Source organism: Zophobas morio, unplaced genomic scaffold, assembly GCF_036711695.1.
Source record: "Zophobas morio isolate AGI-343-1 ecotype UQ-CSIRO unplaced genomic scaffold, CSIRO_AGI_Zmor_V1 ptg000011l, whole genome shotgun sequence".
Lineage (NCBI taxonomy): Eukaryota > Metazoa > Arthropoda > Insecta > Coleoptera > Tenebrionidae > Zophobas > Zophobas morio.
Window position 1 is genome coordinate 11706203 of NW_026972116.1, and position 16279 is coordinate 11722481.

Here is a 16279-nt window from a genome sequence, read left to right on the forward strand (position 1 = left end):
AGTTTCTCCACTAATTTACATTAACTACCACAGGATTTCAGTCAAGAAAAGGAAAACTGTTGGAACTTTTCAGGCAGGACTTCTTGCGGGAGAGCCAGGAATTGGCCGAAGTTCAAATTGGCTACATAAACACTCAGCCGTAGCAAAGTTGTACAACAAAATTTATTACAAATAAATATTCATGAACAAGATCAACCTTTATTATGTACACGATAAATTGCTAAACTTCACCTTTTAATCTCTTTAATATTTCCTAATAGGAACAGCTACATTAAAACTATATACACACTGACATAAATAAAATCATAAAGTCTATATTTTACGTCAGAAATTACAAGTGGGTACTCCAAAGTATTGCCTATAACTCAAATCAGATTAAAAATAAAAGAACTCTCGATTTATGTATAAAAGCGCCAAATAGTACTACCGGAGGGAAGCCTTCATCATTGCTTTATTCTAATAGATGTGTTAACATCGTCTTCTTCGTTCACTTCGGTGGCGGCGATATCCCTTCTCTTATCATAAATAGGACCGCTTTCGCCTCGTACATATTCTTCTGTGACGTGAACCGCACTAATTCCGGAGCCCGGAACTTCGAACATCGGTTCCAGAAGAAGCGACTCCTACACAAAACAAATCAACAAATTTTAAACCACACAACAACAAACTAACCATAATAGCTCGAAGACCCCTAGCCCCTGTCTTCCTTTCCATCGCTAAAGACGCAATAGCGTCTAAAGCTTCTGGAGTAAAGGTCAGTTCGCACTGATCCATCGCCAACAGGCGCTGGTATTGTGGCAGTAGAGCGTTTTTAGGTTCCGTTAAAATTCGAACTAACATATTTTTATTAAGGCTATGGAAGGGCACTAAGACTGGAAATCTTCCGACGAACTCCTAGAATTTCGAAATTTGAAAATTTATTTTTACGTTGTGTGGTACAAACATACAGGTATCATCCCGAAGTCTATGAGATCCCGCGCTTGCACTTGTTTCAAAGCTGCGTCCTTCTCCAAATTTTCTTCTTCCGCACTCTGGGAAGACTGGTAGAGAGTTGCCTGCTGGGAAACAGCCCGTCTTCCTTGGCCGCTGGAAACGGGAGCTCCAAAACCGAGGTACTTAAAACATTAATTTAGGATGGTGTTCACTTTTTTGAAAAACGTGTTTAACAGTCAGCAAGAAATGAGAAGAAGATGGGTTTTTGTCTACAATTGGCGATATGTAACATTGTAATTACAGTTCTGGAGGGCGGAGCGGGAAAAGGAACAAATATTTCATGGCCAGGTCGGTCGTTCACTAGATTACACTCCTCTCGATTTCTCTATAGATTAGGATATCTGAAGGACTAAGTTTTTAAGCGTAGAAAGGAGAATGTGTTTCAATTATTATTGAAGGAAATTACGAACTAATGAGTTAAGTTAAATTAAGAAATACTTTAGAATATTTTTGAAAATAAAAATATACTTACATTTTCGTTGTTTCGACGCTGAATTAGTCGCTCCAACCCATTGTAAGCGCCACTAGCAACGAATAAAATATTGGTGGTATCTACTTGTATGGTTTCGCCTCGAAGCTTCCTCGGCGAATTTCGTTCAGGCACATTGACCACAGTACCCTCCAACATTTTCAACATTCCTTGTTGAACCCCCTCTCCTACAACCCAACCCATAAAAACTGATTTGCAAATAATAACTTAATCACCTCCAACATCCCTCAGTTGGTGTATTCCCGGCACAGCCCCGATTTTATCCACCTCATCTAAGAACACAATACCAATTTGAGCTCTCTCCACACTAAAGCCGGCATCTTGCAATAATTTGCCGATCACACTTTCAATATCTTCGCCTACATATCCGGCCTGTGTGAGAGTGGTACAATCGCATATAGCGAAAGGAACGTCTAAGCATTGAGCGATGGTTTGTGCGAGAAGGGTTTTGCCTGAAACCACAAAAATGACGAAAAAAGCACACCAACACATTCCTGGATGTACCAGATCCCGTTGGTCCCAGCAACAAGATGTTACTTTTTTCTAACTTCAGTTCGTGGGTCGTTCTGTCTAAGATCTCAGAGCCTGTAGCGGAGCCTTTTTGTGACTCTTGCCCTGATAAATTTGAACCGATTGAACCGTGCCCCAGTCCTGTTATATGAAGAAGATCTGCACAGTCATACAACACAAACAACTTAAAAATTTCATTAAGCGGAATTAATGAAACTTTTTAAGGTAATTTAGACAATAATAATAACAGATTTTATTGAAATTTTCCGCACAACAAAATCTTTTATTACTTCCGACTATTGTAAATAACAATACCTCTATGTGTGACATTCTGGTGCATCCCTTGCTCCATAACAGCCACATCCTGCCTAGAGCTCCCGCTCCCTTGCCCATTTGGAGTATTATTATAAATCCGTTTATAATGATTGTACACAGCCACTGATAATACCTACAACGAAAAAGATTCCTCCCTTAACTCTCTATTTACTACCCATCTCACCTTCTTTGCATATTCTTGCCCCACTACATGTCTATTAAGATAATCATAGATCTTCTTCGGTGGCGGCGGTGGCTTTCTAAAGAAACCTTGCTTTTGATCAACGCCCTCTTTCTTTTTACTGTCCACTTCGCTTAGTACAACGAAAAAGTGATGACACTTTTCACACTTAACGAATCTAGTTGAACTAACAAATGTCTCTACGTGTGTGCAAGGGTCACCGCATTTCGGGCAGGATAAGGTGTTTTTGTTTTTACCGCCACCGCCGCCACTATCGCTCCCCGATACGTCTTTCGAAGGGGGTTGGGTGCCTGTAGGGGGTTCCCCGGAGCCTGCCGATTTTAGTAGGATGACACATGTCGAGAGGGGTCGTGGTGGAGAGGGCTGTTTGTAGATTGCAGTTAAAATACCTATAGTAAACCAACGTCAGAGTTAATTCATACATATCGAGAATGAGTGATTCAATATTGAAAAAATATGGAAGAAAAGCTGTTAATAAAGACCTCTTTCCTTTTTAATATTGTATGGAGGAAAGACCCCGAGAACGTTCTGCTATGGTTGAGAAACACGTGGAGTTTAAATTTGGTTAGACACCAAAAAAATTCAGGAGAATAAAGAGACAGAAGAAGTGCAAATTTAGTACATATACCAGATCATACAAACATGAATTCAAGAAGATTGAAAAAGGGGGATTTTCGTGGAATTTTAAAACATTCAGGGAGACGTGCGAAGAAAATTCAAACAGAGTTTATCAAAAGACACTTATGCTGGACAATTTTTATAGTAACAGGTATTAATTTTGGATTATACAAAAAAAGATTTCCTCATTGACTAGGAGTAAATAAAATAGTTTATCTACACATATTTTTAGGTCCTGATTTGTAATCAGCGTAGAAATGACATATTTAAAATGATTAAAAAAAACTTAAAACGAAAATTTATCTGTATATCTTTTAAATTGCTTGCTAATTGACTTGTCCACGTAGTTCCGAAACCGGTCCAGGGTGCAAACTTGAACGCATTGTGCTTGATCAAAAAGTTCACTAACCCAATTCCAATACTGTGATTCTTTTTGCTAAACAGTTTTTCAGTATTTATTGGAAAATTGGCAGATAAAATCAAAACACGTCTTGTTCCAAATGAAACCTTGCCAACAACGCATTGGCGCGATGAGTAGACGTTACACGAGGAGTGTGTACGGTACCTGATTTACATATTTCATGACAACTTACTAAAATTCATACGTTACAAGGTCCTTTGGATGACCTTTGGGTCTGATCTAGTTGTTGCAATCCTTCCAAGAACCATGGAGGATCCGGTCTAATGAAGGTCGTGGAATCGGGTAAATGCATTTTAGTATGAATATGTATAATTTTCGGAATATGTATTTTTGTTTTACACGAAAAAGGTTTTCGCTCGAACAGATAGCCCGAAATATCACCGTCCAATCTGATGCATCGTTTTCTATTTTATTTATAATAAATATTTTTCAAGGTGTTTAACCTACTTCTTTTTATTTATTTGTGTTGCACAACGGCGGCCTTGCAAAGTTCTACAGCACGTAAACTTAATTGCACTCGATAATAATCGGTGTGATTTTGTAAAATATTTACAATAAAGCGTACTGAACTACTTAGATAAGTTAATAAAACGGAACAAAAAAATAATAGTGTTTACTTTATCGAAACGTTGTATCTACAAAAATAATAGAAATTATTATTTTTGAGATTAAATTATGAAGGGGTTCTTTTAGTGCGCCTACGACGTAAATACCAACCCTATAATAAAATTCAAAATTCTAGTTTTATTTATTAAAACTTCCAAAAGTCATGTTTTTTGCTATTTACCACGCCATATTTGAGAATCTATCTCAAATAAAATTTTTTGAAACAACACACAGATATACATTGAATCTGCACTATATCAAAGACAACCTTGTTGCCACATAGTTTCTCTTTCAAAAATTATTTTTGAAAGAGATCAACTTTAAAATTTCCAATAAAAAACCTCGCCCGTTGAAAATTTCAATGCAATGCAGTGTAGATAATAGGGAAACTTTTTTTTTAACAAATTCAGACACTAGTATAATAAAAGTTGCATTGGTAGGATCAAGAGTGTTTAATTAAACTTTGTAAACAAGATGTAGTGTGTTTACGATTTTGGATCCCTCATAAAATTAACTAAATACAAGAAATGGCACTTTACGCAGACAGGTAGGTCACGTGTCTTATAGAAAAACTTTTTATTGTTTACTTTTACAATAGGAGGTTTTCCCAGGCAAGCGGATTTAATGGTCTCACTCTGACGAACTCGTAAAAATTACCGCAAGTTAAATAGCAACCGCACTATATCTTACATCGAATTTTACTGTGATAAATAACAGAAAAACGTAATTAAAAAAAATACACAGATTCATCATACACCCACTATAGGTTTACTATACTCAAAAGGTAAAATTACCAATGCTTTGCTGCTTTCGTGCTTATAAAATACATTTAACCTTCGTAAATTTGATAATTTAATTTAACTATTTATTTAAACTTGGTGTTTTGTTTTTTCTATAGGGATGGTAACTATTAAAGTAACATAGCCAATTGTAAATGAGAAAAATGTATATACTTTTCTTTATTGCACAATAAAAAAATATATATCTTATAAATAACAATTTAATTAAAAATACAGAATTATTCTTGTAATACAGAATATAATATTGTTATAAAGAAAATATATTTAATCTTTAGGGGACACACGCACTCGCGAAAAAGATGGAAACGGATGTTTTTAAGAACTGCGCTTTATACACCGAAATAAAAAACAAAATCAAAGAGAGCTAACGTTTTGCATTTGTTTTTTCTTTTTAATATGCATAATAGTCTTCTTTTCACAACCATAAATTGGAAACATGTTTAAAATGGTAAATTTTATCCCCCACTCGTACCTACAAATTTATCATTTTTTTTGCATATTTTTAGTTTCTTGTCATAAAAAGAAAACGACGTACAAATATTAAAAAAAAAAGCAAAATACAAACTCCGCCCGCCCGCCATTATCTCAATTGTGATCATTTTTTTTATTCGTCGTGAGCCGATGGGCGGAGTTTAACTGCAAAATGCTTATTTCTTTACAAGAATCTACCATGTGAGACATGTGTTTAAGTATGTTGTTGAAAGAAAACTATATCTGTCAAAAAATAAGCCCCCTCCACCCGCCCTAACCTCAAATGTGATGAATTTTTCATTCGTTGTCAGAGCGAGGGGCGGAGCTTAATTGTAAAATGGATATTTCCCGACAAAAAATTACCATTTTCAATATGTTTTAAATATTTTGTGAAAAGAGGATTTCGTATCTACAGGAAAAAAAGACTAAACTTAAGCCCCGCCCCTCCTGGCTAACGACAAATAAGGAAAAATCGTCACAATTAAGTCAGGGCGGGAGGGTGGGGCTTACGTTTTGCATTTTTTTTTTATTCTTAATATGCATAGTCTTCTTTTCACAACAAGAAATTGAAAACATGTTTAAAATGGTAACTATTTTCCCCCACTCTTCTCTACAAATTTACCATATTTACGAATATTTTTAGTTTCTTGTCATGAAAGGAAAACTACGTACAAATATTAAAAAAAAGTCAAAATACAAAAACGCCCACCCGCCCTCATCTCAATTGTGATGATTTTTTATTTGTCATGAGCCAAGGGGTGGAGCTTCATGCAGAAAACAAACCTTGCCAAAGATACCAGGCAAACTTTAATTTTCACATTTCATAGTGAAGATGATAGGAAAAATTTTTACTATTAATCTCAAACTTCCCAATTGACAGTAATCTGACAACACGAAAATTCTATCAAAGACAAATCTTCAAAAATCCAGAGCTGCCGTTGACGTGTTTTTCATTATTATTATTCTCTCGGTGGTATGCATTATTATTTTAAATTAAAAAAAACCGCCCATTTAAATAAAGGCTGTCACGTTAAACTAAGTGGACATTTTTTTAAATTTTAAAATCAAACCAAGACAACGAAAACCACTTCAGTAATGCATAGAAAGCGCACAGAAATGCATCCAAAGGAATTTTTGCACAGCAGCCAAGATTGTTCTAGTTTGAAATCTGCGTTTCAATTTTAGTTATTATTGACAGACCGCATAAATCTCGAGATCTGTTAAAACAGATCAAACACATAAAAAATATAAAAGGTATTTTGATTTGTGTACTTTAATGTTTACATATAGTTGTTAATTAAATCGATTACTCATCAAAAAAACTGTCGGGTTGGTCAAACTACAATTACCCGGCAATGACTGCAATTACAGTTGCTACAATTAGATTTGTACAATTTTTCTATGTGCAACATTTCCTGTTGGTAACATCTTCATTTCATCGAAGGTTTATTTATTTTTGATAATTTTAAAACTTTCATATTTTCTATAGTTTCCTAAAAAATTTTTGTTTTGAAACTGCTGGTTCCTGAGCATCATTAAGGAGAATATCAATTTACAACATTGCTTTCTGGTGTGAAAATAAATCTGGCAACAATGCAGCAAATTGGTAAAAATGCCAACCGCCATGGAAAATGTTACTATCAACTTATTATATGTTTATCTATTTATTTATTTAAACTTCCAAGATACGTTCGTTTTTTATGTCTGAAAATTAGAAATTTAACAGTCATTTAAGTGTCTGATAATGCGCTTACATTCTGATAACACATGGTGTTGTTTTTTTGTCATTTTTCGGTTTTGAGAATACCTATATATACGGAAAGTAAATTTCAAAATATTATTAGAATATCCCTTCAAAATACATAGTCTGGATCTAAATTAATATCTTTTTTATTTCCAATATTCCAACAATTTCCAGTGTCGGAATGGTATTAAAAATCGGTAGTCTAGTAAGCAAAATGTTAACTAATTTTGAAGTTAATAAATAAAATAAGTATCCATTTTTATTATATGCGAGAGCAGGATATTACAAATTATTAAAATTAATTGTGCATAATATTGTACACTTCTACTTTTACCATAATGTCATTCTAATGGCACATAATGACATTTGAGACAGAAAATCAACGACCTGTCAGACGATATAAATGACGTCAGAAATTAACCTCACATTTAGTTTTCTTATTCCAAATTTTAAGTTATCTCAAGAACACGTTGTAGTGGATAATTACCTCACTATTTCATGTTTAAATATCCTAGCGCCCACCTTATCTATGATATATACTGACATTAAATCACTCAGCTGATAACCTATAATGGGAAACAATGCAACATGGCGTGATAAATTAATAATAAAAACTGAAAACACACAAAACACTACAGCCTCCTTTTTGAATATTCGTAAAATATCAACAACCACTACAGACAACTTATGTGAAAGATACACAAGATTAAACTCCTCTGAGATACGAATATCGTTTTAACTAAAGTGTTTTACTAATTTCAAAATAGAAATAACACAATGCTTTGTCTCAGCTTTATAAATACCTTCACATTATCACTATCAATTCTTCAACACCAATGTACAATTTCATTGTATGATATAGTCAATGGTGGTTACAATTTCATGCTAAACACTTCTAATTGATGACACTGTAAAAAGCAACCAAATAATCCCAATAAATAGTGTTTACCTTGCTGGAATTTTGTTGATCGAACAGCCTGTGCAAGCTTTGCCACTGTAATCCCACACCGTACACTCGTCATTCTGATAACCTCAAGTCAAAGAATTAAATCTTCACTTTCACGACGACCATTCACGTCCAAGTGCAAATAAAAAGGAAATTAATTTTGTATATAAACCTCCAATAATCCTTGATGAGATGTCAAGGTCTGAATGTCATGACGCAACTAACAAAAAGCACAGTTTCTATTAAATATCAACGCGCGAAAAAAACTGACTGTTCCGTGAATTTTTCTAGGTTTTGGTCTGTTTGTACTTGGGGCACTAAAATTTGAACTAAGGGATTTCGAAGGTTCTTATCCAGCCATTTTTGGCTGGAAAATGTTTACTTTTTTACTCGAGATTTTGACAGAAGTGGATGAGCGATGACGTTTTGAAAGTGGCGACATCTGGCGACTGTAACCGTATTAATAATTAAACGATTCCTGTAATCTACACTTTACTACACTCTACACACAATTAGTGAGTGTTCTGTGATCTACACCAACAAATATAAAAATCAATAAATACCATTTATTTTATAACTCAAAACGTACAAAAACAAAGGACAATTAGAAAATTACCATAAGAACGTAAACAGCCGATACAAGTGCGCATGGATAAGCAATCAGTGGCTGTTGTTCTTTATCGCCAGAAATGGCCACAAAAAGTCTGGATGCTGAAACACTCGACCAAACAACAGCCATTGTTGCTAGAATGGCACCAAATAAACCCCTTAATGACCAAAACACTCCAAACATTGATAAAGCAATTATAGGAATAAGACTGTACCCTAACACACTAGCAACAGTTGTTACACTAAAGACACTCTGAGATGTCATTAAAGTTAACAAACTATACATCATTAAACAAGAAACTACAGATATGCCATAGATGTACCCAAAATGCGCTTTGTTCCCAGACAAAAACAAAGAAACTGCTAAAATTAAATAGAAAAATACTGGTCCTGCTAAATCTGGATCTTTGTTTAAATAATCAGCATCATCTGTCAGACAATGACTCTTAAAAGGATTTAATACTGCCAACATCTTCTGTACAATTCTGTCAGGATAAATTTCTAATTCTTCCAAAAGGGGAGGTTCCTCTTCAAATTCTGGACTTTGGAATGAGACTGGGTCATACATCTTGGAAACATCTCCAGGGAGTGCTTGGTTGTTGTAATCAGCAAGAGGATTGAAATCTACAATACAACTTGAGTATTTTTTCGTTAATTAAAAAACCTACCTAGTTGTTGGTTCTGGAATTGACTGTAGTCTTCTTCGTAGAAAGAACCCGGAAATTTCTCTTCTTGGGGCTTCCAGTAGTACGCATCTCCCTCCATTCTTTCCACTCTTGGGGATCAGGAGGAAAATCAACAGGAATTGATACAACTATAGAGCGTTTTCGGTGTCTTGTCTGAGAATCCAATCCTAACCTCCAATACGGAGTAATTTCGATTGACTGAACTGTCAAACTGTCACGACGATATATCGACGCGGTAAGTTCAAAGTCCACTATTATGTCGATTTCTCTTCCGCAATTGCAGTCGGTGTTCGCCTCTTTGCTCTTATCCATAACTTTTTTTATTATAATTGTCTGAAAACGCGTCGAAAACGGAGCCGATTTTTTTTCAATAGGAAGTTTACACCGCGTTAAAGGAAGTCAAGGAAATACAAAAAAGACGCCACCACGCCACCTTTTCAAAATTCACAAACGTCAGCCGTTGACAAAAAATGTCAAAAATCTGTAATTAGCATCCAACATCTCATTCAGATTGCAGTTTATCAAATTAATTGTTTTCCAATCGGTCGTCAAAAATTCGATTTGCGCACACAGCTGCGCAGTATGTGAATGCCCTACTCCGGGGTTTGGAGGGTGCCGAAAAATTCGCTGTCACCAAAAATAAATTGAGAAGGTTAAAATGGCAGCAAGAATTTTGAAAAACATTGTAAGTTTTTACGAAATCTAACTTTACTTAATTGCGTTTTATCAGTTAACTGATTAATATAATAATCACGTGCATGCCGTTAATTTATAACCCCATTTCCTATTATGGCCAATTTCACAAAGTCCTTTTTAAATAACATAAGTAGAACCCTCCCGCGGCTCCGCAAGTTTTTTGATCAGCTTACAGATAAGAAAAATACAGCAGAAACTGAGTTTGTAAGTAGTTATATAACTCAATATGCTTGACGTCTTCACTTTTAGGTTAAGAGTTTATCACATGCATTTTGATTACAGAGTAGTGCTTCGAAACGTGCAGTAGGCTCGAGGCTTTACAGCAGCGAAGTGAAAAAATGTACGATTATCCCGGGAGATGGGATAGGACCGGAAATCTCCGCTGCTGTACAGAAGATTTTTGCGGCTGCCAAAGTACCCATCGAATGGGAGTCCGTGGACGTTACACCAGTGAGGGTAAGTACATGTACAATGTGTTGTTTTTGTTTGAATTGGGTGCAAATACTTTGTATCAATTAAGTTAAAAAAAAAGATTTTAAAAAATGTATTTGTAACAGGTGGCACAAATAACCGTTTCTCTATAAGTAGGGATTTTTTCGTGTCTTGATTAGTAAAACTGAATTTGTTGTGTATTTTTATTGGTAAGCAGTTGGCGATGATGCAAATGATTTATAATTTGTCACCAGTATGTCATTTCCAGTGTGACAAACATAAAAAATTGATATCATGCAGAAAACAGTAAATTATCTTTATGATGGAATTTTTAACACCACCTTCTCTTACCCGCTTTTCCTTTTTTTTAAAAATGTGTTTAAAAAACGCAACTTTCGATTTCTGAACACGGTGGCCTGAACAGCCGTTGATATGGAATGACATGTTTAAATAAAAAAAGTTTTCTCATTTTAAAACACTTATTTTTGTAAAACATTAATGTGATGTGGGCTAAAAATTTTGCTTGACCTTTTTTTGACCTTTGTTGACATTGAAGACCGCAGTTACCAAGCACCATAGTCTATGAGAGCTACTATTTTTTTTTTTACATAAAGTCTAGAGAACACGTTTAAATGATATTTTGACTTTGTGTTCATATTTCGTTTCTTCTAAGATACCTAGATGACAGCAAGCCATAATTATGTATTACTAAAAACATAAATAAAAGTGACAAATTTTCTAAAATCCACCTAGTTTATTTCGTAAAAAACTGAATGCGTTAGATTTTGTATTAAATAAGTAAAATGTAGAAAATTTGGTTCCATGTATTAAAAGTATGGATTTACAGTTTAGCATGCATGTCCACTCTTTTCACATACAATTTCAATGAGTAAATGTGACGTTTACGACAAAATAATACATATATATTTATGTTGGTAAAATAGTTTGCTAAAATGTGAATCATTATGCAAAATTTAATCAATTAAAATAAACCGCGATTCGACTTACGGTGATAAGGCCGGATGTTAGCACAATTCCTACGGTTGATTGCTGAGTAAGGTCGAATGCAATGCACGATTGGTGCCAAGTTGCGAAGAAACGACATCCTTTCCGTTTTTTATTTTACAAACATGTTTTACAAATCGTTGCCACATTTGTTGTTGAAAGTTTTCATATTTTTCAATTTTATAGCGTTTCGTTATTACTGGACCACTTTCTTTTTGTGACCATATTTTTTACAACTCACTATTTGAAAAAAATCATCATATTCTGATGTAAGTCGTAAAAGGGTAAGGTTTCTATTTAGGGGAGTATGGGTATGTAACAAGAGATTTCAGAAAAAAATAAATGTTCTAAATGTAGAGTTTAAAAAAAAAGTTCAGAAAATAGTGATTTTGTAAATTGTCAAAAGGCATATATGTGATTATATAGTGCCATAAAAAATCAATAAGTGAAGTGGTATCAAACGCGTTTGCATTTCTATAGTAACATAGAACTTCCATAGTTACTTGTAAACAATGTCAAAAATATCTATAAAATAAATCATTAGTTTTTTTGTAGTAAATTATGATTTTTTTAATACCAACAATTGTAAAAGAAATTTCGTGACACTCGATTGATATAAAGTACAGTACTATTGAAGACTATTGTACAAGAGATTTAGTATATCGGAATATTTAATTCAATTAAACAACGGATTATAAATTACAAGTACATATATGCAATATGCAAGTAAATGAAATTTTTGGCACAAAAAAAAAATAATTTAAAAAAATTGAACTTCATTGTTAGACATTAATGACATTATATAAAAAAAGTATGAACCAAGAAATACTACAAAATGCAAAAAGGTAAGCAACAATGTATTAGTTACGTGGTCAAATTTTCGGGAAAATGGGGTCAACCGTTCTTGATTTGACCAATAAAATAAATTACCTCTTTCATTAATTTTTTTTGGGTCATCCTGTATAAGCAATTCTAAAAAAATATTAATGCATAGATAAACCACAAATATGGATTCATTTTTGCATATTTTAGATTTACCATAGTTATATGTATTTAGATTTCAGGGTATTTGGTTTTTGTAGTTTCAAAAGTAAATTTTAAAATCTGGATGTCTGGGCTAAAAAATTAAATCGGATCCACACTTGTAAGAGTATGCTATTTTATAAAATTTCAATACCGGTTACTATGCACACTTTTGAGGTTACGTCGTAGATTTCAACAATCGTTCCAGTATATGTGTGATAAAAATCGACACGGACGAGAGACCGACGGAATCGAGAGACATGTTGTTTCATACTCAATGCCTCTAGGTGTCTTGAAACATCGATAAAACATTAAAGTAGCCATTCGCCGGAGAGACAATACTTCCTTAGCTTACGGTCGGGAAGTAAAAATTCTAATAGTTAGCCAATATAGAGCTTTAATTTAAAATTTCGTACGATGGAGAATTCAAAGGGCTATAGTATATAAAAATATCAAAAATCATCATCAGTCAAAAAGTGGCAAAGTCTTGACCACAGGGTCTCCTTACATTTATAATCGCTGATTTCCATCTACCATACGTGACGTTTTAAAGTTGAAAGTAACATTCACTTCCATCTCTTGGGTGGAAAGTGACAGATCATATGTCACTTACCACCCTTGGGATTGAAGTGAAGTTTGTAATAGCTCACTTCCAAACTTTTAAAAAGTTTACTGACCGATTGTGAATAAAATCCTTATCACGTCACGTTTTTTCATACATCCAAGATAATGAATTTTACTTTTACCTGTCTAAAATATTCATCTCAGTGTAAACTGATTCATGTTAATGTTAATGCACTATTGTCACAAAAATATCTTCGAGTTCGTGCAAAGTAAGTTCAAATCGGTTTTGCTATGTTTGTGGTAAAATTATAGCCCCAAAAGCGGTATCAAGGTTTTTGGGACGAAAATATATCGGTGGATTACTATTGGTCTATTATAAGGGAAACTGACAGTACTGCCAATAAAAGAAAAACTAGTGTTAATCATCTTTAATTTTGAGTCATAAAATGATTAATTTATATGTGGGTATATGAATATCTCAAAAATCTGACGTGATGGATTTTTTCTGCCTTCAAATTTGAATTTCCCGAACACAAATTTCAACCATTTTTACTTCCCGAGCGTAAGCTAAGGAAGTATAGTAATCGAGTCCATCGAACGAAGTGCCATATTTATGTTTTCTCGATGTTTCATGACCCCTACAGTAGGAAAAAAGTAGTCTGCCGTTTCCGTCTGTCTGTCTGTCTGTCTATTAGACAAGTAATCTCCGAAACTGCTGGACCGATTGTTGTCAAATTTTGTATGTATATTAAGAATATCATGTAGATGGTTAAATACTACCCAAAATTTGGATAGTCATCCCCACCAACAATTTGATGACGTCATTTCATTGAATTGTATTTTAAAATAATTATTCTGTTATATTCCAAAATAAAAAATTGGATGGAACTTCCCTCGCTTCTGAAGTACAATGAAGCAAATCCAGCATTTTCGATTTGAGTTTTTCCTTTACACAATTTTGTGATAAAGTCATCAACATTTTTGCATGGATACATATCGTATATCAATTTTTTGGAGCTGATAAACAGATACGTTTTGATTAAAAAGTCACCATGCTTACAATAATTCTAAAACGTTCGCAAGATTTCAAAGTATTCAGTTTTGCAATTCTTGGTTTAATCAGTAAAATAATTTGACTCAGTCATTAATTTTTTCAAGACACCCTATCTAAGCAAATCTAACAAATATTAATGCAGTGATAAATCACAAATATTGACTCATCACACTTTGCACATTTAAGGTTTCACCAAAATTTTGAGGTGACTTCATCATTTTTTTAGGGGGGATGAGCAAATACATTTTGATCAAAAATTTACCAGGATTATGATAACATTGAAATATCTCCAAGATTTCAAAGCATTCGGTTTGGCAGTTACTGATTAATTGTATAAAATAAATTTGCGCATTCATTAATTTTTTTGAGTCCACTACTGTTATTTTCATACATTTTACTGAAAATGAAATAAACACTTAAATATTTTTTATTATTGTAATCGTAATCTAATGATCCATTACAATCAGTTGAAGAATATATACGTTGCAGTTTAAAAAAAATATATACTACTAAATTTAGACTTCCCCTTTCAAGCTTAAAACAACGGTGTTTGCAGAATTTCAATATCTCCATCCGTTTTTAAGACATAAAGCCGCGGAGTTATATCTGGGACACCATAGTACAGTCAAGTAATATACCATTAATTGGATCAAAACAATTTCTTTCACTTACAGGGACCTGACGGAAAATTTGGCATTCCCCAAAGCGCCATCGACTCCGTCAACCGCAACAAAATTGGGTTGAAGGGCCCTCTAATGACACCTGTTGGAAAAGGCCACAGATCCCTCAATTTAGCTCTAAGAAAGGAATTCAATTTATACGCTAACGTGAGACCTTGCCGAAGCTTAGAAGGGTAATTTGCACCATATCTGGATAAATCAAACAATTCAGGGTTGTGTTTCAGATACAAAACATTATACGACCATGTTGACGTGGTGACAATAAGAGAAAACACTGAAGGTGAATACTCAGGAATCGAACATGAAATCGTCGACGGCGTTGTCCAAAGTATAAAATTAATCACTGAAGACGCGTCCAGACGTGTGGCCGAGTTCGCGTTCCAGTACACCAAAGAAAACAAGAGGCATAAAGTGACAGCTGTCCATAAAGCAAACATTATGTGAGTATATTGTATATGTGAATTACAAATCGAGTATAATTTAACACTTGTTTAGGCGTATGTCCGATGGCCTGTTCTTGCGTTGTTGCCGTGATATGGCCGAAAAGTACCCCGATGTCAAATTTGAGGAGAAGTATCTTGATACTGTTTGCTTGAACATGGTCCAGGATCCTACCCAGTATGACGTTCTGGTAATGCCCAACTTATACGGAGATATTTTGTCTGACATGTGTGCTGGTCTGGTTGGAGGTTTGGGACTTACACCCTCCGGAAACATTGGTCTGAATGGCGCTCTATTCGAATCTGTATGTAAATTATTTTTTTGTGAGAATCACTTATAAATCGTGATGTTTTAGGTACACGGCACAGCCCCAGATATTGCCGGAAAAGATTTGGCCAACCCTACTGCCTTACTATTATCGGCAGTGATGATGTTAAGATACATGAATCTGAACAAACATGCGGATATAATTGAGAGTTCATGCTTTGCGACAATCAAGGAAGCGAAATTTCTGACGGGAGACTTGGGTGGAAAAGCTAAATGTTCTGAATTTACTAATGCGATCTGTGAGAAAATTGCCGCCGCTTCTCCGTAAATATTTTGCCAAAAGTGTAGATACAGCATCGTGTACATAAGGCTTGTTTTCTATTTCGTTCTGATAGGATTTTACTGTACATATTTTCTTTAAGAAGTCAACTTTTATTTATTGTCTAAATTAATACCAGGCTAGAATAACGTGTAAAAAAACGTTCAGTATTAGGAAGTTAAAGTTTTACTCCCATTAACCCCCAGACATAGCTAAACTAGTTATGTTTATGGTAGTTTGTTTGTATGATTTCATCAGATTGAAGAAAACCAAAAATTGGAAACTGCCAGCGGTGGTTTGCAAAAGTTTAAAATAAACATCAAAACACGTATGTGCAATTTTTGCAATTTTTTGTTCCATCCATACCTTTTTAAACACTTGTTAACG

At 34.3% G+C, this 16279-nt stretch overlaps 3 protein-coding genes across 5 annotated transcripts; 1 reads left to right on the forward strand and 2 right to left on the reverse strand.

Moving 5' to 3' along the window:
- Positions 1-294: 294 nt before the first annotated feature.
- LOC135126923 (ATP-dependent Clp protease ATP-binding subunit clpX-like, mitochondrial) lies at positions 295-8543 on the reverse strand. Of its 2 annotated transcripts, none has more exons than XM_064053162.1 (9): positions 8120-8543; positions 2493-2899; positions 2309-2441; positions 1988-2134; positions 1699-1935; positions 1466-1650; positions 948-1115; positions 673-894; positions 295-623 (listed from the first exon to the last, which is right to left on the reverse strand). In XM_064053162.1, the coding sequence occupies exons 1-9, from the start codon at positions 8190-8192 to the stop codon at positions 444-446; spliced, it is 1752 nt and encodes a 583-aa protein (XP_063909232.1). In that variant the 5' UTR covers positions 8193-8543; the 3' UTR covers positions 295-443. The 2 variants fall into 2 exon arrangements, with proteins under 2 accessions (XP_063909232.1, XP_063909230.1); XM_064053160.1 differs by having other exon boundaries at positions 1988-2152.
- A 119-nt stretch (positions 8544-8662) lies between these two features.
- On the reverse strand, positions 8663-9770 carry LOC135126926 (protein YIPF5-like). Its single transcript, XM_064053166.1, has 2 exons — positions 9394-9770; positions 8663-9349 (listed from the first exon to the last, which is right to left on the reverse strand). Exons 1-2 carry the CDS (start codon positions 9488-9490, stop codon positions 8721-8723), a joined length of 726 nt encoding a protein of 241 aa, XP_063909236.1. The 5' UTR covers positions 9491-9770; the 3' UTR covers positions 8663-8720.
- A 126-nt stretch (positions 9771-9896) lies between these two features.
- On the forward strand, positions 9897-16230 carry LOC135126924 (probable isocitrate dehydrogenase [NAD] subunit alpha, mitochondrial). 2 transcript variants are annotated; one of them, XM_064053164.1, is made up of 6 exons: positions 9897-10096; positions 10390-10563; positions 14860-15038; positions 15090-15305; positions 15361-15610; positions 15662-16230. In XM_064053164.1, exons 1-6 carry the CDS (start codon positions 10070-10072, stop codon positions 15899-15901), a joined length of 1086 nt encoding a protein of 361 aa, XP_063909234.1. In that variant the 5' UTR covers positions 9897-10069; the 3' UTR covers positions 15902-16230. The 2 variants fall into 2 exon arrangements, with proteins under 2 accessions (XP_063909234.1, XP_063909233.1); XM_064053163.1 differs by lacking the exon at positions 9897-10096 and adding an exon at positions 10120-10311.
- The last annotated feature ends 49 nt before the right edge of the window (positions 16231-16279 follow it).